The sequence below is a fragment of the Hippoglossus stenolepis genome, chromosome 2 (assembly GCF_022539355.2).
Source record: "Hippoglossus stenolepis isolate QCI-W04-F060 chromosome 2, HSTE1.2, whole genome shotgun sequence".
NCBI classification, from domain to species: Eukaryota; Metazoa; Chordata; class Actinopteri; order Pleuronectiformes; family Pleuronectidae; genus Hippoglossus; species Hippoglossus stenolepis.
This window is the reverse complement of record NC_061484.1, coordinates 1,973,447-1,997,493: the sequence shown is the minus strand read 5'-3', so window position 1 is coordinate 1,997,493 and position 24,047 is coordinate 1,973,447. Positions and strand designations below refer to the sequence as shown.

The 24,047-nt window shown below is 40.9% G+C and overlaps 2 protein-coding genes across 3 annotated transcripts; both read left to right on the top strand.

Annotated features, from left to right (window-relative positions):
* The first annotated feature begins 563 nt into the window (after positions 1-563).
* On the top strand, positions 564-17,527 carry galnt7 (UDP-N-acetyl-alpha-D-galactosamine: polypeptide N-acetylgalactosaminyltransferase 7). Of its 2 annotated transcripts, none has more exons than XM_035176096.2 (15): positions 564-1,226; positions 3,232-3,343; positions 4,120-4,438; positions 7,048-7,214; positions 7,348-7,478; positions 8,021-8,100; positions 10,385-10,567; positions 12,058-12,175; positions 12,266-12,388; positions 12,725-12,840; positions 13,617-13,719; positions 13,828-13,926; positions 14,071-14,199; positions 14,411-14,441; positions 14,945-17,527. In XM_035176096.2, the coding sequence occupies exons 1-15, from the start codon at positions 1,104-1,106 to the stop codon at positions 15,049-15,051; spliced, it is 1,941 nt and encodes a 646-aa protein (XP_035031987.1). In that variant the 5' UTR covers positions 564-1,103; the 3' UTR covers positions 15,052-17,527. The 2 variants fall into 2 exon arrangements, with proteins under 2 accessions (XP_035031987.1, XP_035031978.1); XM_035176087.2 differs by lacking the exon at positions 10,385-10,567 and adding an exon at positions 9,959-10,141 and having other exon boundaries at positions 565-1,226.
* A 791-nt stretch (positions 17,528-18,318) lies between these two features.
* On the top strand, positions 18,319-22,769 carry saraf (store-operated calcium entry-associated regulatory factor). The gene is made up of 7 exons (XM_035176108.2): positions 18,319-18,477; positions 19,283-19,461; positions 20,315-20,513; positions 20,601-20,885; positions 21,097-21,250; positions 21,345-21,430; positions 22,602-22,769. The coding sequence occupies exons 1-7, from the start codon at positions 18,411-18,413 to the stop codon at positions 22,625-22,627; spliced, it is 996 nt and encodes a 331-aa protein (XP_035031999.2). The 5' UTR covers positions 18,319-18,410; the 3' UTR covers positions 22,628-22,769.
* The last annotated feature ends 1,278 nt before the right edge of the window (positions 22,770-24,047 follow it).

Sequence of the window (24,047 nt, the reverse complement as noted above, 5' to 3'; positions counted from 1 at the left end):
AATTGCAAACTTGATATACATACGTCAAGGCATTGAAGTCAAATATTAACCCAATATCAAGACACGCTATGCAAAAAAATAATGTAATTAAGAAAATAAAAATGTAATTATAAAATCATAGTAATACGTCTGTTCTTCTTATTTTTAGGTCTTCATAAGGTCTGAGAAGAGACTTTGCAGGTTTACCACCCATTATTAGTTGTATGGTAGTGAGATGATCAAAGTGAGAAATACAGATCAGAGGGGTTTCGTTGTCCTCCAGTTGGATGTGTGGATAAAGAGTGTTGCCTGGAGTAACAGGTTGTTCATATCAGGTCACTCCCTGTACACACCTATGATCCAATTCTGCACATGCTTTATGTAAAGTCTATGGTTTTCACTCAGGGCTGAAAAAAGATGACAGCAGAATATAGATAAATAATTTATTTGTTCTAATACTTTAAATAAAAATCACTGCCTGTTGACACTTTTATTATATGTTAGATCCCTGGATCACTTCAGACTTGTCGTACGCGCATTCCTTCTGAATGTCAGATGGGTCACAGACCAAAGAAATAAGTGATCCGCATTCCAGCTCCCAGGTGTGGGCTGAGGAACCAGACAAACCACGTCTCTCAGCACCGAGTAAAACCTGTTCTTATCTCCTCGACGCGCTGTCAGAAGCACAGGGACACAAGTCGGGTGTTTCAAGTTTAAATGGGAAGCAATATACTGAGCACGTGATAGAGTGTGGAGGCACAGCGGCCAGAGTAGAGCTATTCAACCCGGCCTCAGGAGTGTGTGTGCGGGCTGGGCAGAGCGGAAGAGCAGGGGCAGCTCCACCGGAGCCGTGTCAGCAGGAAGGTTAGCGGGGCAGGAGCACCACTTCCAACGCGGGGACACAGGAGCGCTCCCCCCGGCCTGCAGGAACACGACACTTCAGGGTGAAGCCGCACCCTCTACCTGTCAGCGAGCAAGTGCCAACATCAGCAGCTACTCACTTCTTAGCTGCCTTTACCTGGCTAGCTACAGTACCAGCCGGTTAGCCCTAGCTCGAAGCAGTATCGGCTAACCGAACCTAGCTTAGCTATCCGCAGCCCGTCTCCTCGGGAAGACCTTCCAACATGAGGCTGAAAGTGGGATTCGTTTTACGGAGTTTGCTTTTCATTGGGATCTTTCTCGGTTTGGTGGTGCTCTGGTCGTCTCTATCGCCGAAACCCAGGGATGAAAGCTCATTTGGAAAACGGGTGAGTCAACAGCAAATCAGTTCTCTCTAAGTGTCCAACAGAAGGAAGTGCGCATAGCGTCAAGTGCTACCAGTGTTAGCATAACTCAAGCACAACGTGTTAAAATACATTATCACATTAGCTGTGTGAAAGCAGCGTGTGGACGGAGACTGATAATGGTGGAAGGTGTCATCACTCCTAAAATTACACGCACGAGATCACGCTTTCATTCAGCTAGCCATACTACGCTGGTTGTCATGGAGATTGGCCCCTGGCTGCTTTGATATTTGTCATGAATAGACACGTTTGGACCAGCAGTCACATTAGTACTAGTTCCTATATTGGGTTGCAGATAACAAGTAAAGGCTTCACTCCAGGATGCATGTCCGCATATGTCACCATGTCGGTGTCATTGGCTCCTTAGGCGGAACTGAGTTGTTAGTTAAGAGTTGGCAGGAGTTCAGCTCAGTCATGCCGTTCGTATCAATGGGTATCAACGAGAATCTGTCCGGATTCAAGTGCAGTTGGCTGGAGCTCGTATCAGTACATCCTTCTTTCAAGTGATGATGATCATATAAACTCACACACCCTCACGGTTGAACTTATTGTAAATCGCTTTGATAAAGGCGACAGCTAAGTGACATGTGATATGTAATCTAATTTAATGATGATGGATTTGATTGATGATAGATTATCATATCCTGTAAAACTGGAATGAGAGAAACTCTCTTTAGATCAGTGAAGTTAGGCCTGTAGTTTAGGATATTGTTATTGACTAATCAGCAGATTATTTTCTCGATGACTGGATTAAATGTCTTTTGTAAATAATAATAATAATAAAAAGTCCAGATACAGTGAGAAATAGTAATATAATTTAAAATATAACTTTTTAAATACATGCTTTGTTATTCAGTTTAATATAAAGCATTACAGAAACAAAACAAATGTTATGCTTTTACTTTGAAGTACTTCCGATATAGTGAAATAATAGTAGTAGTAATAATAATAATGAACGTATCACAATAATCTGGAGCTGAATTTGACTTGTGGTTTGACCTAGTTGTTTCTGAATGATGTTTGTGAATTAGTAGGTAGGTAGGGCAGTCTATGCTGCTTCCAAGTGATGATGATGATGATGATGATGATGAATAAATATTCTGTAAAACTGGAATGAGAGAAACTTTTTTAAGATCAGTGAAATTAGGGCTGTAGCTAACAATTACATTAGTTAATAACTAATTAGCAGATATGTTTAATGATTATTTGATCAACTGTGAGAAATGCTGATATAATTTCCCACAGTATTTATTTCCCCGTATTTTAGTCATACAGTTGTCTCACAAAACTTAGGTTTACAGTTGATGACAGTTTGAACATTTGAACTCGACAGATATGTAAACGGTTGTCATGATCCCTAATATTCCCTACTTTTAGGAATATTACAATGAACTCCAATTCAGCTGCTAAATGGAATCATTGTAAACTATTTTCAGTCTTTCACTTAAATATTTGCGGCCTCTCTAAATGTTATGATCAGGTGATACATTATTTATCCTTGAATCATGAATGTATCCTCCTGTATTCACTCTTACTGAACAATGAGAATTCATTGCTTAAGGAGAAGGCCTTAATATATAACTCTACTCACTTATTCACAGTCTTTGAATTTGTTAATGACCCCTCTCTAAATTATGGAATCAGTGTTCTTTGAAATCTTGTCCTACAAAAATAACAAAGGGTCATGGGTGGTATCTATTGACTACCAGTTACTGACATTACTTGTTTTATTGATATTCTGACTAACACATTCAAGCATAAAATTGAAGAAAACTAACCCTGTTATTAAATAATTTACATGCAAATTATAAAGCACATTTATTTCCTCCCTATTAGCACACTAACCAGGGTTTAAGACAAATTTTGCAATGCTTTGTTCCAACATGTTCAACCACTGTTAATATCTGATGTAATGTTAAAAATGCATATGTGTAATACATACTGGCCTCTGTCACATCCCTTAATGCAGGATGACAATTTGCTGCCTAAAGGAGAGCTAGCAGATCATTTTAAGCCTGTGGTGCCCTGGCCTCATGTGGAGGGGGTGGAAGTTGACCTCAACGCCATCAGAGTCAAACATGGTGAGTTTCATTTTTAAACATCTCATAATACAGATAGCTATGCATCCAGCATGAGTAAAACATGCAGCTGTGGTCAGGCTCTGAGATGTCATCTTCTGCCTTCTACTCTGAAGTGATGAATTTGCAGCTTACTGTAAAACATGTTGTCAGTGTAGTCATCATGCATTAGATTGGATGGATAACCTGGCTTGTTTACTACGTTATGTACATAGTAATATATATTTCCATATGAAAACAATGTCAGGAGTTATCATCAGATTACTTTTTGTGTCCAGTGTTTTTTCAGTATCTCGTTCATCTCAGTGATCTGCTCTGTTATGCTTCTTTAAAACAAACTGACTTTGGAACAATTATTCTTGTTCCTTTTATTAATTCTCATTCTGAATGAGGATTCAACTTCTTAGCCTTCTGTTCACTCAGCTCAAAACATGCCTGTGTAACATTATCTCCGTCAGAATGTGCTGTTGTGAAAACTGCTTGTTGGGTTTCCTGCTGTAAGGATGCTGTAATTGGCCACTTTTTTAAAATCAGTGGAAGCGCATCCCTGCAAACGTGGTACACTGGCTTCACTTTTACTTCAGAAAAAAAAAAAAAAAGATTATTTATCCATTTCTCTGTTTAAGTGTGACAATCAATATCTATTGTTGTCCCCACAAACAGTCTGAGGGGACCACCCTCAAGGACATCTTAGTCTATCTTATGTTATTTTCTTTTACTGCAGAAAAAATTGTCATGGGTTTTTGTGTCATCCATTGAGTACTGTTTTTTGTGTCTAGGAGAAGCTAATCATCCTCCGAACCCTGACCAACAGCCCAACCAGAAGCAGGTGATCCAGCAGCAGTATGTGACATTCAGGCCCCACTCACATTCCTACGACAACCCTGTCCTAAAGAAAGGTGTTCTGGGAAACTTGGAGCCAAAGGAACCAGAGCCTCAAGGGGTCTCCGATGGTCCTGGTGAGGGAGCTAAGCCATTTGTTCTGGGTCCAGAGTATAAAGACTCTGTCCAGGCTTCCATCAAAGAATTTGGCTTCAACATGGTGGCTAGTGACATGATCTCACTGGACAGAACCATCAGTGATATACGCCATGAAGAGTGAGTTTCTCTTCATACCTTCTTTACACATTATACTGTTTGTTTTAACTGATAGCCCTACCACTGTACCACACTACTATGAAAGGCTCTCCTAATATGGCATGTCTGTGTTAATTGACCACTACACTTGGCAGGTGATTTAAAATCCCTCCCTGGATAAAATAACTGAAGTACAGGCCAAGTTTCAAAAGTCAAATAATGTAAGAATAAATCAAAATCCCTGTGGACTGTCTCCTTGTTAAGTTTAAGTAAAGCAAAGTGAGTTGGGCCAGATATAAAATTTGACAAATGAGAGTCTGGACTTGTGGAAATTGTTGATGCGCATGCATGCACGCACGCAGGCAGGCTATTTGTATGCACCTTCCTGATTGTCTAGTATGTAAATATTAAGCTGTTGATCAACTTGTCTCTCAAGCAAACACAGGGAGAAGGCAGTAAGGAATAACCTTTACACACCCTGCTGAACACACTTACAGATCAGGACGGATGAGCCGGTTCTTCACAATAGCACATCATAAATGCACCATTATTGGCATCACTTCACCTCTGTGTCCCACTAAGTTTCTTCAGTAGCTCTTTCACAAGATGATCACTCAGTCTTCAAATAATCCAATGTTTTTTTTTTCCAGCATGTTTTATTAATTTAAAGGGGACATAGCATGCCCATTTTACCACAAGTTGATATGGTTCCTTGGGGTCTTAATGAAATGTCTGTAACATACTTTGGTCAAAATACCACAAGGATCATTTAAAACAGCACCCTTTTTACCCTGTATAAAACAGCCCTCCACAGAGTGACCTGTTTTGAGTGCCTGTTCCTTTAAATGCTAATGAGCCAGCTCCCCCCTCCCCCCTCTCCCCCCATGATTTTAAACGATATAAATTACATATTTTATATGATATAAATTATCAAATATGCATCCCATACTTTGTATTCCCCTTCTGTTGTCCTGGAGTTTTAATTTTCCCAATCACATAATTAAATGTGCCCTCTGCCCATCCACTACAAGCACACAAGCAGACAGACAGAGAGAGAAAGAGAGGGGTGGGGGGGGCTATGAAGACCATCATTTACCCCCGAACCCAAGGCCATGTAGGGAGACTTCCAGTGCCTTGTTACGACACAAAACCCAGGAAGCTCAATCGAGTCACTCAAGCATGACGTTTCTGACTTAGAGGAACCATAACAAAATGCGCGAGTGTTTTTTTCCTAGAGTTTTTGGGTTGGTAGACATGCCAGATACCCACATTAACGTGTAGAAGCACTAACAAAGTGGAATTTGCATGCTATGTCCCCTTTAAGACCCAGCAATAAAGAGAAAACTGCACTCACACCCAGCTAAGACAGGAACACACCAGAAAACCCATGTCTTCAAGACCACTGATGTTCATGAGATTGTTGTTACTTTAGATTTGTCCACATACAAACAGCAGTGTTTGTTTAAAAAAAATGAATGCTAAGAATCCACAAGTAAATGAGAAACATGAGTCTGGACTGTAATATACAGCACTTGCAGTTATATAAATATTCATTATCATTGTACAAGATCAGATGTGTGTTTAAGGGTGTGTCCATATGCACCTTACAACATTGTATGTTTGTGTCTGTGTGTTTGCGTAGGTTGAAAACTGAAATTTATACACCTACAGTGCAACTATTTTGAAGGTTCTCAGCTGTATTTGTTACCTTACAATAACTCAATAAAGATCACCAAGAGATTATTATCCCGATCCGCACCAAATTCAATCTGTTCATTATATATACCAGATTTTTTCATTAAGATCTCTGCATTAATTCTAGAGAAATCTACAAATTTTAAACAATTTGCTCACAATGAGAAAGAAATTCTTAATCCGCCTTTTAATCAAATCTGCTCCAAAAGTGAATGGATTGTTCCCTGGCCCAAACCCTTCCAAGTTTCAATAAAATAAGCAATTTTTGTCAGACCAACAAACAGACAGACGGCAGTGTAAAACATAACCTCCTTGGCGGTAACACCCTCAACCCTGAGCTCCCCAATGATATCAGGACAGCAGAAAGTCTACACATCTTCCGCCGCAAACTAAAAACACATCTCTTCCGACTATACCTTGAATAAAAAAATTCAATAATAAGTAGCGATTTAGTAGCACTTATATGGCACTTTGTAGTTTAGCTTTCTTGAAGAAAATTGTACTTTCTTGGTTCATGTTGTTCTGGGTTTGTACCCTCATGGTTTAATGCACTTATTGTAAGTCGCTTTGGGTAAAAGCCTCAGCTAAATTAAATGTAATAATAATGTAATAACAGTGTTGCATTTTAATAAAATATTTAAAATGAGTTTAACTGACAAGTGTTTCTTGTGCAGACTAGTGAGGATGGCAACATTCAATTATTTTGCCGTCTGATGATGCACATTTTAAGTCGGTATCCATTTCTTTCCTGGGAGATCTATCCAACACATCTCGTCTAACAATCCTCAGACCCTTTTGCTTGGAGACTTAGCCATTGCAAAAAAGACCAGACTACTGAACTGAAGGAATATTGGATTCATATGAAGCAGCAGCATTCCTAATGGGAACCTGTAACATTTCTGAATTCATCTAACTGATCTGTCCCTCCTCCCCAGGTGTAAATACTGGAATTATGATGACAGACTGCTAACCTCTAGTGTGGTGATCGTCTTCCATAATGAAGGCTGGTCTACACTGATGAGAACCATCCACAGTATCATCAAGAGGACTCCCAGGAGATACCTGGCAGAGATAGTCATGATAGATGACTTCAGCAACAAAGGTGGGTTGCTTCTCTCACATGAATGGTTGGAAAAATTTGACTCTTGCATTAAATGTGATTATTCCTCGAAAAATTCAGCAACAATTGCACAAAAATAAGCTGTGTATGTGCGTGTGTGCGTGCGTGCATGTAGTCCATCTGAAGGAGCGTTTGGAGGAGTACATCAAGCAATGGAATGGTCTTGTCAAACTCTTCAGAAATGAGAAGAGAGAAGGACTGATCCAAGCTAGGAGTATAGGAGCAGAGAAGGCCAATAAAGGACAGGTATCATCTGCTCTTACTGCTCTACTAGAGCTACTGTTGTTGACCTACTGTGTGTAAATATTTATAATAATTTTTTTATAAATGTCTTATTATTACAAAAGTCTACATCCGGTTTATAAGTTTGGTCCCTCAGCTTAAAGGTGTTCATCATCACAGACATCCAAGTGTTAGGCCCAATCCCATTCGCCCCTTGGCCCTACCCCTTGGTTTTGCGTGTTCACGTGTAGGGGAGATTTTTCTGACCCTTACTTCAAACCTCGGGATACCCAGAATGCCTTGCGAATCACCGGCAAGCTGGGAGAGAGACCCACAAATGTAGTATTTTCTCCATTAATAAGGATTTAAAAATTACAATAATGATTGTAATATCTTAGTTTAATATCATTTCATTGTATTAAAAATGTTTTCACAACAAACTTTTTTTTAAAATATCGAGCACGCTAGCGATCTTTTTTTTTTGCATGCTAATCCCATATTTTCACATAACGTCATGTCGCAAGGGGTGAAATGGGATTGGGCCTTAGTGTGTGTTTGTTTTCTAGGTACTGATCTACCTGGATGCTCATTGTGAGGTGGGAATCAACTGGTATGCTCCACTGGTTGCTCCCATTTCAAAAGACAGGTAGCACACATGCGCACACATGCACCAGTACTCACACGTTATCATAGCTGCCCATATAAAGAATGGTCATCGTCCAGCAGACACTGTTTACAGACTAGTTTATTACTTAATTGCAGTCAGATGATTACATTGCGATTTTCCTTTTCAGCACATCTCCTCTTTTACACATTTGGTACTTTCTGTGTGTTTGATGCAGTATGAAGTTGCAGTTGGTACATGCAGGCAGGCACTTCATCAATAATGGTATCCAGTTGTATATCTGTCATTTACCTTATTCATTGTAAAGGTTGATCAAAGACACAATCATCACTATTTTTCTTACAGGTTATACTGTCTGTCCCGATGAAGTGACACTTTTATCACTTATTAGCTCTGAAACCTCACATATATCAGTCAGTTGAGGGTTAAAGACAGTAAATCACACAGGGTGGATGATTTTAGTTTCATGCATAGAGTTTTCACTGATGAGCCAGAACATTATGACCACCCCATCTAATAGGCTGTTGGTCCTTTGCGTGCTGCCACAACTCGTCCGACCCAACAAGGCATGGACTCTGCAAGACCTCTGAAGGTGCCCTGTGGTATCTGGCTCAAGACATTAGCAGCAGATCCTTTTAGTGCTGAAAGTTGTGAGGTGGAGCTGCCACAGATCACACTCGTTTCAGCCCATCCCAAAATACCCTGCTGCCAGTTTATATGTTTGGTCCCTCAGCTGAAAGGTGTTCATCATCACAGACATCCAAGTGTTAGGCCCAATCCCATTTCACCCCTTGGCCCTACCCCTTAGCCCTTCCCCTTGGTTTCAAACCAAACACTTCAAGGGGTACCCAGAATGCCTTGCGAATCACCGGCAAGCTGGGAGAGAAACCCACAAATGTAGTATTTACAGTCCATATAGCCCATCCCACAACACCCTGCTGCTGGTTCGTGGTTGATCCCCCCCTTAGACTGCTGTCAGGCACTCACTGCTGCTGACTAGGAGCACCCTATAAGCCTTGCGGGACCCAGTTGTTTGGCCATAAAAATTTGTCCCACATAAAAGTATCTTCAGGGTTTACATTACAACTGTCAATTTCTCCTACATGTTGACTACGAGAACAGACTGTTTGCTAACTGTTTAATACATCCTAGACCTGACGTGTAGCTGTTATAAGAATATCCACATTATTTGTGTCATCCATTTTTCATCATGCAATCATTCAAGATAAGCTAGGACTGCATAGAATTGATGGTAGTTGCTGAATATTGGAACCAGTTGGATTTCTGTCCGACTTGATCCCAACCTGCTCTGGCGGCATGCATCATGTAGCCAAGATAATTACAGCACCTTGATCTCATGAGAGCCACAGCTGCTCTCTATGGACTGGAAGTGAAGATACTTAAAATAACTGTGCAGATGTAAGGCCTCAAAGTGTAATTATCTGAGATGTTGCCTGCTCTCAAGATGAATTTGAAAAAGCCTAATGTTCTGGCTCACTGGTGTGCATAAGAAGGGTCTTTTTTAACATTACCAACACCACACCATTGAGTACTGTATCTTCCAATACTGGCTCACTGTACACTATATACAGGCTGTATATTGTATATGCATCTGAAGCCATCCTGTAATAAGAGATGCAAATTCCCTATGTGTGAGCTACTCGGAGTGGAGTAATCATGTTTGAGGTCCACATTAATTCAATTTATTGGTCTCATGCACACACTACTGGAAATTTGTCGTGTGTGTGTGTGTGTGTGTGTGTGTGTGTGTGTGTGTGTGTGTGTGTGTGTGTGTGTGTGTGTGTGTGTGTGTGTGTGTGTGTGTGTGTGTGTGTGTGTGTGTGTGTGTGTGTGTGTGTGTGTGTGTGTGTGTGTGTAGGACAGTATGTACAGTGCCCCTGATAGACTATATAGATGGGAATGAGTACACTATCGAGCCTCAGCAGGGTGGAGATGAGGACGGCCTGGCTAGAGGAGCATGGGACTGGAGCCTTCTCTGGAAGAGAGTCCCACTTAGCCAGAGAGAGAGGGACAATCGAAAGCATACCACCCAACCCTACCGGTACACGATCCTGAGCCAGCATTCTAACAGTCATCCCTGTTCTGTTTGTGTCTCCATCTCCCATCCCTCCATCCCAACTGTCCTATCCTCTGCTCTGTCTCACTCTTTCTTGGTCTCTTGACACCCCTCCCCATGTCTTTTTGTTTTGCTGGCACTGCTGTCTGTATTTGCTTGTTTTCTTTCCCTTCTTGTACACCTCCCCCCATGTATCTTGTATGAATGGCCCCACCCCCATTCCATCAGAACGGTGTGCACGGTGCCTCTGATCGACTCCATCCATGGCCAGAAGTTCACCATCGAGGCCCAGGGTGGCGGGGACAAGGATGGCTTTGCTAGAGGAGCCTGGGATTGGAGCATGCTCTGGAAGCGAGTTCCTCTGGGAGAAAGAGAAAAATCACTCAGAAAAACTCAGACTGAGCCATATAGGTACAGAAAACAATGCCTCCTGACTAATGTGAGGACAAGGGCTAGCAACAATGACTTTCAGTCCTCTACTGCATCACTAACTTGTGAAAAAAGCTGCCTAGATTAATCTCAGAAACAAAAATACAATGACCAGGGCGTACATGTACCAATAGCTGATGTTTAATACACACACTTAGTATATTTAATTTAGGATAACTAACCAACTAAACTATACCTATTTCTCCCCTGATGGGGGTTACCTTACAACTCTTCTGTGCATTGGCTGTTTGTCTTCTTATGTCTCTACTACTGGGAATTAATTGGTATTTCCCCATGATGTGTTGTGGGCCCTGTCTCTTAATTTAATGTGATTTATTCTCATACATCATCTCTCAGTCTGATTCTCGGTTGGCTTTTGTGTAATTAAGTGCAATTTAGCAAATCCCTTCTGTTATGGAAGTTTACTGGAAGCTGGTGAAAGGAGAACTCAGGCAGCAGCTGATGTCTTATGCACAATATTTTGATGTAGACTTGATGCATCAAGGAGACCAGAAGTTGGAACAATATAACACTAACAACACTAACAGAGTAACATGAACAATTGTCACCCTCAAGTCTGAAGATGTCTTCCACAGCATCCGCATATATCTTCCTCTACTTACGTCACCCATTCTAACAGCACATCCAGGAAAGGCTAGAATGGCTGTCACTCTCTATGTTACATATAGGTGTTCACATCCTATTGGATAGTTAAGCCTAAAGTATGCATTCCTAGATCACATTGTGTCCTTGCGTCTTGCCAATGATAAAATACGTAAAAGAGTTAGAGTTAGTTAGAGTTAAAGTTGGTGCCTCTCTGTCTGGTGCATCTGAGTTAGATACAAAAGTCCCTAAAAGTAGACACTACAATGTAGTGTTGTTAGGCCCTTTATCTATAACCTGACCTTGGGTACTGCTTGGAGAGAGAAGGGAGTATGCGTGGATGGCTAAAATTCCTCAACACCTTCCTCTTTTTGGGGGGTCCAACTTACATTTTGTTTTCAGCCCACTGAAATTACAGGGCCTTTTAAAGGGCTATGACTTCAGTAAAACATTAGTCCCAATCTAAAAGCTGTGGAAATGATGAGATCATGTGAACAGGTCAAAAGGGGAACTTCTGGTGTGAATTGGGTTCGGACTGGGGCACACTTAACCCCACCTTTCCCCAATCCCCTTTTCATCCATCATCTTTTTCTGTCTGTCTTTTTTTCCACTAATTTCTTATTTTGCTTGATTCTCTGTCAGTCTGCTCTTGTTTTTTCTGTGTTGTCACCATTGTTAATAATACACTGACACTGCTTTAAGTAATGTTGGACAGAAAATAATAGATTTTCAGACCAAGCTAAATAAAGAAGATGATGTGATCATTTAATACAGAACCTGGTAAACCCAGTAGCCTTGTAAGTGAACACGCTGATGCACGTGTATGAATATGTCTGTCTGTGGATGTGTGTGTCTCTATATACCCACAGGTCTCCAGCTATGGCAGGTGGTCTCTTTGCTATAGAGAGAGACTTCTTCTTTGAGCTGGGTCTATATGATCCAGGACTGCAGATATGGGGAGGAGAGAATTTTGAAATATCATACAAGGTAAACAGTCCAGTTCAACTACAGAATTTCTAAACACAGATGATTTCAAGTCTTCAGAGGAATGTTCAATGTTTATGAATATTTCTGTAGATCTGGCAGTGTGGCGGCCAGCTGCTCTTTGTACCGTGTTCTCGTGTCGGACATATCTACAGACTTCAGGGATGGCAAGGCAACCCTCCACCTGCACACGTTGGATCCTCACCCACTCTGAAGGTAGAATTGCTTTGTGTAGATTCAAGACATAAACAAAAAAAATGTAAATATTCTGTTGCTTTTTCTTTTTATCACATTTGTAAAGCTGTGTTTAAGCATGGTTTCTCTCTCTCTTTCTCTCTCTCACTCTCACTCTCTCTCCATTTCACACTTACTGCCCTATCAATAAAAAATGCCCGAAACCATCAGTGTCTCATTTATTCATCTGCTGACCAGTGTGCAGTTTTAGAACTAGTGCGTTCTAGATCTAATCAGATGTTGTTGCATGTTGTCTGTTCCTCCCAATACTTACTGTATATTATAAAAGCACATCTGTGTGTGTGTGTGTGTGTACAGAACTATGTTCGTGTGGTGGAGGTATGGTGGGATGATTATAAGGACTACTTCTACGCCAGTCGTCCTGAAACTCTCACTCTAGCCTACGGAGACATCAGTGAGCTTAAACGCTTCAGGTATAACATATATTACTACCAGATATACTTTTTCTGTATTTCTAATGAATATTCTGACTTAAATGTCTCCATTCTTTTGTCTTACTTGATCATACTCCTCTTCATCTCTAAATGTCTCACTTAACTCCCACTTACCCACCTAAAGGCCCCTGTACATCATGTACAGGTAGCTGCTTTCACAATTGCACTGCAACCCTGAACTTTTGCCGACAATACCCAGAGGAGCTGAATGTGTGGATGCAAATGTCTGAATCAGTTGAACAGAGCATTAAACAGACGAGTGGCTGTCGCTCAAAAGCAGAGGGTCTGTGGTTCGATCCCTGGTTTACCCAGTCTGCGTGCCAAAGTGTCCTTGGGCCACACATTGAACCCCAAACTGTCCCTGACAGCTGTGCCAGCAGTGTGAGAATAATGTCGGATAGAAAAGGAGCTGTGAATAGAAGCACTCTATGAATGTGACTTGTAGTGTCGAGTCATCAATAAGACTTGAAAAGCCCTACATAAATACAGTCCATTACCATCTACGTTACTCTGCCTGCTCCTCAGTGATTGAGTCAACAGAGCAAGTAATTGAGTATTGGTGCAGGACTTTTTCTACCACACATCACTCACACTTTGGCAAAGCCGTCAGGGGTAATTGTGGTTCAGTATCTTACCAAGAGACACTTGAGACTGGGATCAAACCTCCTTCCTTTACTTTTAGAAGTTGTTATGAAATAAATATATAATTGTTGTGTATAAATTGTTTGTTGTTTGTTGGCTGAACCTTTTGTTAGGGAGGAACATCGATGCAAGAGCTTCAAATGGTTCATGGAGGAAATAGCGTACGACATTCCACTGCACTACCCTCTGCCTCCTAAAAATGTAGAATGGGGGGAGGTAGGTACACACTGACACACGTATAGTTACTGTCTCTGTCATGGTTTTTAAATTAGATAGATTGTTTAATCACATTGTGTGTGTGTGTGTGTGTGTGTGTATGTATAGATTCGGGGTTTCGAGACAAGCTACTGTATTGACAGTATGGGACACACTAATGGAGGAAATTTGGAAATAGGACCATGCCACAGAATGGGGGGTAACCAGGTAATCAAACAATTAATGTGGTGTGTTGCTTTGTCAGCTTGTGGTCAAGTTTTCGACATGAAGGTTTTAACTGCTTCATGCCATTTAGTATTTTACTCTGGAGTCAGTGATTATTTTATGTGTGTGTGTGTCTGTCTTGTGTAGTTGTTCCGTATCAATGAAGCCAACCAGCTGATGCAATACGACCAGTGCCTGACCAGAGGAGAAGATAATTCCGCTGTCATTATCACACACTGTGAATCGAAACAACACAATGAGTGGAAGTTCTTCAAGGTGAAAACACACACACTGGTCACTTTTGGAGACATTTATTAGACATAAATTGTCCTAAATTGGACAAGTAGTCCACAATTGGCAGTTATTTGGTCTGAAACTTGTTCTTAGAGGCAGCCTGTGACATACATGCACGCATTCAAAAGATGAGAGCACAATGATTCACTATGGAAAATGAATAAGAGCACTGTTTCTCTCCCTATCTTTCCAGGATCTCCATCGGTTCACTCATGTACCAACAGGTAAATATCTAAACTAGTTGTTTTGTTTTTTTTACAAAAAACACTGTTTTCATGTGTTTTTCACAATCAACATTTTACCAGTGGAAGGAGGATTAAGCTGTTAGTGCTATAGTACTATTGCCCTTAAGATAACACTGTTGGAAGAGAAAAACACTAACGTGTGATCAGTTATTTGTAGGCGATGCAGATTGTGATGTGCTGCTTTGCTCACATTCCACATATTTTAACCCAGGTGTAAATAAAGTAAGTGTAACTGCTTCAAACATCAGGAGTTATAGACGCCGTGTTTGACAGGTAACTGTTGTGGAAAACTTAAACAAGCATCGGAGCTCCACTTTCACTTTTGCTTAAAGTAGATCAAATTAAATTTTCCTATCTGAGGGCCCCTTAATAGATCCATATTTGACCAAACCCCCCCTACTGGATACAGGAACCCACATGGATCAAATATACCTCTTGTTGCTGGGGTTTTCTAGTAATATTCATCTGTATTCTCCTAACAGGGAAGTGTCTCGACCGCTCCGACCTGCTCCACAAATTGTTCATATCAGACTGTGACAACAATAAAACCACTCAGAAATGGGAAATGAACAATATATTGGCCGTATGAGGACTACACAACCTGACCTACACATAGAGGACTATTGGGAGCTTGGAGAGGCCTGTATGAGGACATACACACACACACACAAATTAACCCATGCCAAGAAACACATTCATATTATACGTTTACAGTCTACTGTTTACAGTTTACTGTCCTTCTGAAGAAAAGATGTTCCTTTTATGAGCCAGTCATTGTCAGCGTACCTCCACCATGATGGAGTGAAAGTGGTCAGAGTTAGAGATACTGAGTATCCACAATGAACTGCTTCAGCCCGAAACCACTGGCACCAGCCAAGTCCTGCCTCCATCTAACTTTAGTCCTTGTAGTCAACTCTTACACAGACACACACACACTCCAGGTGGCAGATGAAGTGGTTGATGTGGAGGCTGAAGCTCCTGGTCCTCAGAAAGACAAACACTGAACTTGAAACATGGTGGCCCCATCTCTGTCTGTTCTCTTGGGCTCTCAGGTCTTTTCTAAACCACTACATTAATTATATGAAGTGACTCACATTCATTCTAACTATTCAACAGTCATGCTCTAATTAGACTTTTTCAATCAACTAAACTAATTAGCCACTTACCAAAGATGGTAACATCATCAGTGTGTTTGTACATAACACAGGCTGCTGTCTGCAGGTCAGGTTCAGGTGAGCTTTAGGCTGGAAAAATATTTATTGGAAATATCAAAGATGATTCGGGTGAGTGAATGGGAACCAGCAGCCAGGTCCATATTTTTGAAAGTTTATCATTTGAATTTTGAATTTGTTGATGTCATGTGGATGTTTGTATTACATAAGCTGCTGGGTTTTTTTATATGAACAATCAACATGTGAAAATGTCAGCTGCTTCTTGTAGAGCCAACAGGCCAGTGTCAGTTGAACTACATCAGCCTTCGTCTGAGGCCACAGCAGAGAACAGGTGGAGAGGATGTCCTCACTTAACACACATGGAATCAAACTTCACGCCTATACTGAACAGTTCCTGTAGCTTTAGGCCCCATTCATATCTGGCATCAACATGCGTGTCCAGTAATCTGATCACAAGTGAACAGCTCTGACCCCCACCATTAGAATGTGTCTTTACATGTGACCACTTGTGATTGGATCTCACTTCCCCACAAATAAGCATGTACATCATTTGTGTTCACAACAAAAACAAAATGTGCTGTTAGCAGCAATGAAATACCAATGTCTCGTCTGACCGACATTAAGAAAAGAATAAACAGTACAGCCTGAGTCTATTCCCCTGGTGTGTTCCTGACAAATCAAGTCACCCAAGATATTTGATACACTTGCAATGTAATCTCTAAGGGTGTTTTTACCAGTCATGGACAAAGCCAGTTTACATGATTACGACTTGTATTTGTTTGAGAATGAGTACGTAAACCCACTGGGGCAGAGTACGTCAGCTAAGTAGGTGGTCCTTCAATGTCATCCAGGACACATTCACACTGATAAAAGAATGTGGCCACACGTGTCTCAGAGCATCTCTGAACGTGGTCTGAGTGAGCGGATCTAAAATGTGTTGTCTATTCGTCTTGAGTATGTTCAAATCTGATCTTAGTGCTGTCCACTTGTGATCAAGCCACTCAGATGGTCATGCAGATGGGAACAGGGTCTCTTACACACATGCACTCCCCAATGTATGAGAGACATTCTTGGCTGCCCTTGTCAAAGTACGACTTTTAGCTTGAAGCTATACAGTATTATGACAGGCTGAGTTTAGTTAACGAATAAGCATAATGATTTAGCACATGGTATCAACACTGACCAGGACAAAAGTAAAATTTCTAAGTTGAAAACAAAGTGATGCTAATGTCCTCCTACATACAGCTTCACCTGAAGGTCCCTTCTCCTTGTGCCATGTCTGAACCAGCAGTGCTCCATCCCTCAGAGAAAATGCTTTCTGATGCACCCTAGTAAAAGAAACTCATACACTGTATTTGTTTAGGAAAACTTGATTGGTTTCCATTTACTTGTGTTGATTTATATTGGCTTGAATGACTTTACAGACACTTAGATGGTTTAGAAGAGAGCGCAGTGATCTGACTGGCTGAGGACTCAGGACCTTCCTGCCTTACTGACAGTCTTGAGTAATTCAGTAGCTGACCCATTGACTGTGACTTAGTAACTGCCTGTCTAAAAATGAAAACACATTCAAAAAGGTCAAAGCAGAGGTGTTTGGTTGGGGAATGAAGTAATTGAGAAATGCACAACTTATGGTGGGGAAAAAGCAAAATGAAAAAATGTGACTTTTTCTTTTTTTTTTTTGCTTTTGCAAGGGAAGAGGGTTTGGTGTACGGATTATCATGTATGCAATGTTTTGTACAATGTATATAGATTTCTTTTTAAAGACGATCATGATGCATTTTGTGAAGGGCCTTGAATGATCTTGTACATATCTAACTTATAGCAGAAATTTAATAATATGGGCTAAACAGTGGGTGATGGAGGAAATAAAAGAGCTGATTTGTACTACAACCACTGCCTTCTGTTTTTTGTTGTTGTAATTTCAGGGAAACAAGTGTCTGCCCCTTTTTAGATGGTGCTGGAGTCGGGTTATGTTGGACCCAGGAAAATGTTAAACTATAACCAAAATCCTAAAACTTTATTTGGTTACTAAACCCTTGTATTATAAAGTAGTGCTGCTAATCTTGTTTTGTTTTATGTTTTTTTTATTATTATTCCTTGGCCCTGCTCTTTTTAGGTTTCTTACACAGGTCAGATTGATTATAAAAATGTAGAATTTCTCAACCTCCACTGTTTAGTGATTTAGATAAACAGACTTTGACTGTTAAAAGAAGCAATTGAACTTTAAATAAAAAAGGAAATGTGTCTTATGAACGCAAACATTTTCAATGAATAACTGCAGAACTAGTTGTATATCAGAAACACCTTTCAGTCCACAACTGCGACAACAAAGGAGCTAGAGTTGGAATTTCTACATAGGTATTTTAATTTGTTTGCCTTTCTTCTACTTCCTGCTTGGATTTATTGTTAGTTGAGACAGTGGCTGTGATTTAAAATTCTTACTTTGTGCTGCAAAAACAAACATATTGTTTTTTTATTGAGTAATTAAATGCTGAACATTTCTCTTTAACTGAACTGGACAGAAACAATACATAAAACGGACATAATGGTTCCGGTTCTCCTGAGGGCCGCTCTGCCATTGGATTGCATACTCTTACATAATCCGCTCTGTGATTGGTTGAAGTGGCCATCGTGCTCGTTCCCCATTGGTTTACTACAGTAAAAACATGAGGCAACACGGAAGTTGAAGTGAGTTGTTGTGCCGTATTAAGGCAGACAGAGAAGTGTTTGAGTGTTTGAGTGTTCGAGGAGTCGTACAGCCTCACAGCGGGACATGGAGCGCCTCACTGCGGCTCTCTTACAGCTGCTGATGCTGGGACTCGTTCAGAGCTGGAATGACGGTACGTTCCTCTTCTCCTCTGCTTCAGTGGTACAGCAGCTGCCATGTTTAGGAACAATTACCAACGGTTCCTCCAACAGACCTCACACCTGAATCAGCAAACAGTTCCGTGTCTAGTGTCATTTAATTCAATTTAATCGACGGCACCGCTGTACGTTAAGGATATAAAGGCTTAATCAACGGTTATTAACTACTTTATTAATGCGTAATACGTTATGTGCAAATACTCACTGATCAGTTCTCGGGCGTTAGTAAGAACTTCCGGCCTGCCAGGGTTGTCTCGGTTTAATACGAGACACTACAGTGCTATTTATGTAAATAACATTTACATAAATACATTTCCTCTTTCATAACCTGAACATCGGATAAAACCAGTCAAACAATGTAGTTTAAAAAATATATATATATATCGTAGCTAAAGGTTTTTATTCTGGGGGAGTTTTTATATCTGTTTTTATTTCTCCATACCTAGGAAAACAGCGTCAGCAGCCATAAAAAGGCTGTAAATGATACATGAACCAACCCCTCTGTAAAACACCTAAATACATAAGACTATACACTACACAGTTTGAAAAAACTATTTGAACAAACAGCTTTTATAATGCTATGAAATCTAAAGATACAAACAGACAAAATAAAACCCCATTTGTCTGAAATAAAGAATTGTATTGAAGCAAAAGAGTCAGAAATCTCAAAATGGACCAGTACAGCGTCTTCAGCACTCATCTTCTGGAGAAGGGCTGCAGAAGGTCTTTACCAGAATCCATGCAAGTGTTATTACTGTGCATGTTTTCTCCTCACTGCAGACAGCGTGCTGCTGCGGGACGTCCAGGTGTTGACTCTGTACAAGGATCGCTACACCAGAGCACAGCGCTCCAAGTCCATCCCTCAGCTCCAGTGTGTTGGCGGCTCAGCAGGCTGCCAGGCCTTCGTCCCGGATGTGGTCCAGTGTCAGAACAAAGGCTGGGATGGAGTGGATGTCCAGGTGAGGACAGAGTGTAACATTTGCTCTGAGCAGGGCTGCAGCTGTTGATTCATCTTCAGATTCTTTTCTTGATGATTAATTGATCTACTATACTCTAATGTCAGCAAAAATGGCCATCCCATCATCAAAAAGTCCAAGCTGATGTTTTCAGGTTGCTAATCTTATCGAACCAACTGTCTGAAACCCAAACATCTTCTGAGTAGTATCACAGAAGAGGAAGAACAATCACAACCTGGGGTGTTTATGTTTAGTCAAGTATTACAATAGGTGACTTTTGATTTTCTGATTATCAATGAATGATTTTGGCCGTAGTACCACTGGTTATATCATTGCTCATGAAGCTTTCCAGATTGTCAAACTTTGGTGACATTTCACCTGGTACCTTGTACTTACAATACATAATAGGTAACGGTCATGCAGAAGATCTCCCATCCATCACCAAACAAACCTGGGCTTTGATTCCCATTAGCATTACCTTCAATGCTGCCCAACCAGAGCTCAAGTTCTAACCCAGGCACTTCTATGGACCTCTGTGTACTGATGTCAGTGTATGCATCAATCTATAAGTATCAACTGTCAGCGGAGACATTACACAGATATGTTTGAGCTTATTTAGACGTACTGTCTCTGTTATCCAAAGATAATTTGATTCTGTAGAACATCCTGGTGACAACTCTTTAATGTTTATATTATATGTTATTGTTAAACACTTGTGGTTTACTCGGCAGGGCTGCGTATTAAAACCTGGGCGCTGAACAAAATTTACTTCATGTGGATGCAGAAAATAAACATCAGTCGCACCAGTGTGACCAAAGACAACAGATGTGATTTTAACCCCTGCTGCCTTCCACAGTGGGAGTGCAAGACTGATATGGAACACGCATACCGGTTTGGTCGCATCGAGGTGAGCTGTGAGGGCTACAGCCACCCTGCTGATGCCTACATACTGAAGGGCTCCTGTGGGCTGGAGTACTCACTGGAACTTACTGAAGAGGGCAGAAGGAAGACTCAAGGCAGCCGGGGCTCTCACAGTGGATTCAATGGGTTTGGAGGTGGGAAGATAGAGATTTAAATTGACAGAGCTTTATCTTCACGCACAGAAATATTTAGACTTTTTTATTTCTATTTGTTTGTCTCAGGTCTCGGGGGCTTTGCCTCCAGTTTCTTCAGTGGCTTCTCAGGACACAAGGAGCAGCCTCAGCAGCACAGCCATCAGAGCTCCCACCCCTCACACAGCGAGGACTCCGGAGGCTTGCTGGTGGTTGCTGTGCTTCTGCTCTTAGCTTACGGCGTCTACAAGTTGTTCCTCAGTGGGAACACAGCCCAGGGGGGGCAGGACGGAGGGCAGACTGGGTACCCCAGAGACAATCACCATGACTCCACTGCAGGACCACCACCCCCAGGATTTAAGCCTGACTTCACAGGTACTGTACGCAGAGGGATGTAGTGTGAATAAAGCAATAGTTTGTCTGGGTTGTGCTACAGATTCAGTATAAATGTGTGTGTGGTCCTGTTGGGGAGGACATGATTGACATTTTATTTTATTTTGTACAAACAGCTGAATTCATGTCCAGTTTGAAAGGAGATTTCAAACAGCTACTTTGCTGAAATCTAGAATCTGTTCTTTCTGTTCAGGCTATACTGGGGCCAACCCAGGATACGGTTTTCATAGTGACTACACTCAGAGACAACAGTTCCCAGGTGGCCGAGCTTCTACCGGCACAGGTGGAGGCTTCTGGACTGGAATGGGGACAGGAGGGGTCCTGGGATATCTCTTTGGTCGTCAGAGGTTAGTAATGAGATGGAGAGAGAGCTGAGAGAAGATCTTTTCTCTTCCACTTCACTCGCAGCCTTATTTGTGTGTGTTTATGTTTGTTTTACAGAAATCAGCCGCGCAACTACTCCAATTACACTGACAGCAGACCTCCTACCACACACTCCTCTTCCTCTGGGACACGCACTGCTTCAGGTGTGTTAGCATGTCAAATAACAGGACCGAAAATGCAAATGTATTAAAAAGGAAAAACCGAAATACCAGACGAACAGAAGAATTCAAACCCTTTGCTGTGACACTTGAAGTTTAGCTCAGGTTTCTCCCAATTCTCTTTATCGTCTCTGAATTGTTTCTACATCTTCTCCAACTCTGGTTAAATCTTTTGATTGGAAGTGATTCTGAAAGACAAACACCACCTGTCTGTATAAGGTCTCACAGCTGACAATGTACATCAGAGCAAAAACCATGACACGAGGTGGAAGGATCTGTCTGCAGAACTCAGACACAGGATTGTGTCGAGGCACAGATCTAGAGATGGCTACAGAAACATTCAGCTACATTCAAAGTTCCTTTAGGGTTCACAGTTTCCTCCATGTTTCTTAAAGGAAGAGGTTTGGAACAACCTGGATACTTTTTCGAACTGACTCTCAAACTGAGCAATCTGTGAGAAGGGCCGTTGTTACAGAGGTGCCCAAGAAGCCATTAATCACTGTCAGTCAAGTGGCTGAGTTCCAGAGATTGTGTGTGGAGAAGGAAAACACTTCCAGAAGAACCACAAATTCTAAACGTCATGTCTGATTTCTTTTAGACATGACACATAGAGTTGAGTTCAATCTTGGTCTCATCAGACCAGAGAGTCTAGTTTCTCACAGTCTGAGGGTCCTTCAGGTGCCATGAACCCCAGATCAGTCCAGGCCTGGTTGCACAACACAGCACTTAAGTAAAGGCTTGTTTGTTAAAGGCCCAGCATAAAGCATAGCATTTGTACCATTTATATCTTTAATCTATTGGAGACCCACAATAGGGTGGAAAAACATAGTTGTCACAAACAAAAAAGGAGGCCTCGTAATGGCTCCTCTTTTTCGTCCTGATACTGAACTTTTTAAGGTTTTGTGTCTGTCATGTGTTAGAAACGTAATCAAAACACTCGCTGTGAATTCTCCGCACAATATCCTGCTATATTCTCACATGGGCTCACTCCGATATTCCCTGGAGGTTTTACTAGGGGGCCGGTAGGAAAAACATCAGAGATTGCAATTATGAGACAAGGCCTCCATGTATTTCCTCATGGTCTCAGCTGTTCAATAGCATCTAGATAGTCGCTGTAGATCGACCTGACTGACTAACGTCTTTGATTGTTTGTCAGGCTTCGGAGGAACCAAGAGAAGATAGAAGCTGTGGAAGTGAACAGCTTCTCTACAGTGAATGGCAGAGCTCTCTGTGATTTAAGTGATTTAGTTTATATATTTTATTTTGGAAACTTATTTTGAGGAAATGATGTGATATTTTGGTAAGTAATAAATAATTGTTTGGATCCTGTTGTTATTATTTTTCTTCCCCCAGTTCAAAAGCACTCACTGTAGGTTTGTTGGCCTTTAACACTTGTTATCATCTTGTGAGTGGAGCAGAGTAAAGAGCAGCTCTGTCTTGATTCTCACTTTTGTTTCTGGTTTTATTTGGTGTTAATCCAACTCCAACTTAAAGGTCCAGTGTGTAAGATTTAGGTGAAAGGGATCTATCGGCAGAAATTGGATATAAAATAATCCTAGTGATGTTTTCACTGGTAGGTGTTGTTTTCTTTACCCTATAATGAGCCCTTTATATTTAAATACTTTATATTTACACCAGGGTGGTCCTCTGTACCGCCATGTTTTTTTACAGTGCTCCAAACTGGACAAACTAAACACTTTTGGAGTTTTTATTAAAACTGAAGGCTCCACCAGATTCTCATTCATGTTTTGAAGGGGGGGAGGTGAGGGGTATTCAATTGCATTATGCAACTTCACCACTAGATGGCACTAAATTCTACACACTGAACCTTAAACAGAGTGGTTGGCTGAGAGCTGCCACTTGTTCTACCAGGGTCTGATGTTATACCTGCTTCCACCTCGTCCACTGAGGGTCTCCTGAGTAGGAGTGTACTCTTGTGTAAGACTGCCTCCTCCGATCTTCTTCTGGTCCATGTTTATTCCTGTTGGCTGGAGCAATGTCAAATTTCAATTTGTTTTTGTTATACTGATATAATTTTGCAATAGATAGGTTTATTCTCACCTCAAAATAAACATGTCATACACACCAAGAGTATACATGTAAACAACACATTCATTTATTGGAATCACATGTAACTAGTCAGATCTAGTCTTTTTTAGTTTCAAAAACTGAGATCTAAAAATTAAGATCTTTTCCCTGTCTTCTCTTTTCTCATTGATTTAACTGAGCTCAATTTAACATCAATTTGAGACTAAGATCTCCTCTTATCTCTCATACTTCTGGTCTCAGCCTGATGCTTTTTTTAAATCTTAAAATGCTCCAATTTCTGTCTCCCTCCATTAATCTTTACTAGTGTCAAATAATGAGATTCTTGAGATAAAATTACAATCCAAAAGACAACTTCATTGGCATACATGAGCCTACACAATATTTTTACTGTCTTGGTGATCACATTCAAGTCTGGAAAACTTTGAGAAGCCAAGAGCACAGCAGAGAAACTGGTAAGGATCACTTATCTCGGATGTTGTCTATTATTATTTCCCCTTACGAAACAAACCCGAATTTAGTAAACTCTTAAAATAGATGATTTATTTCTAATGAG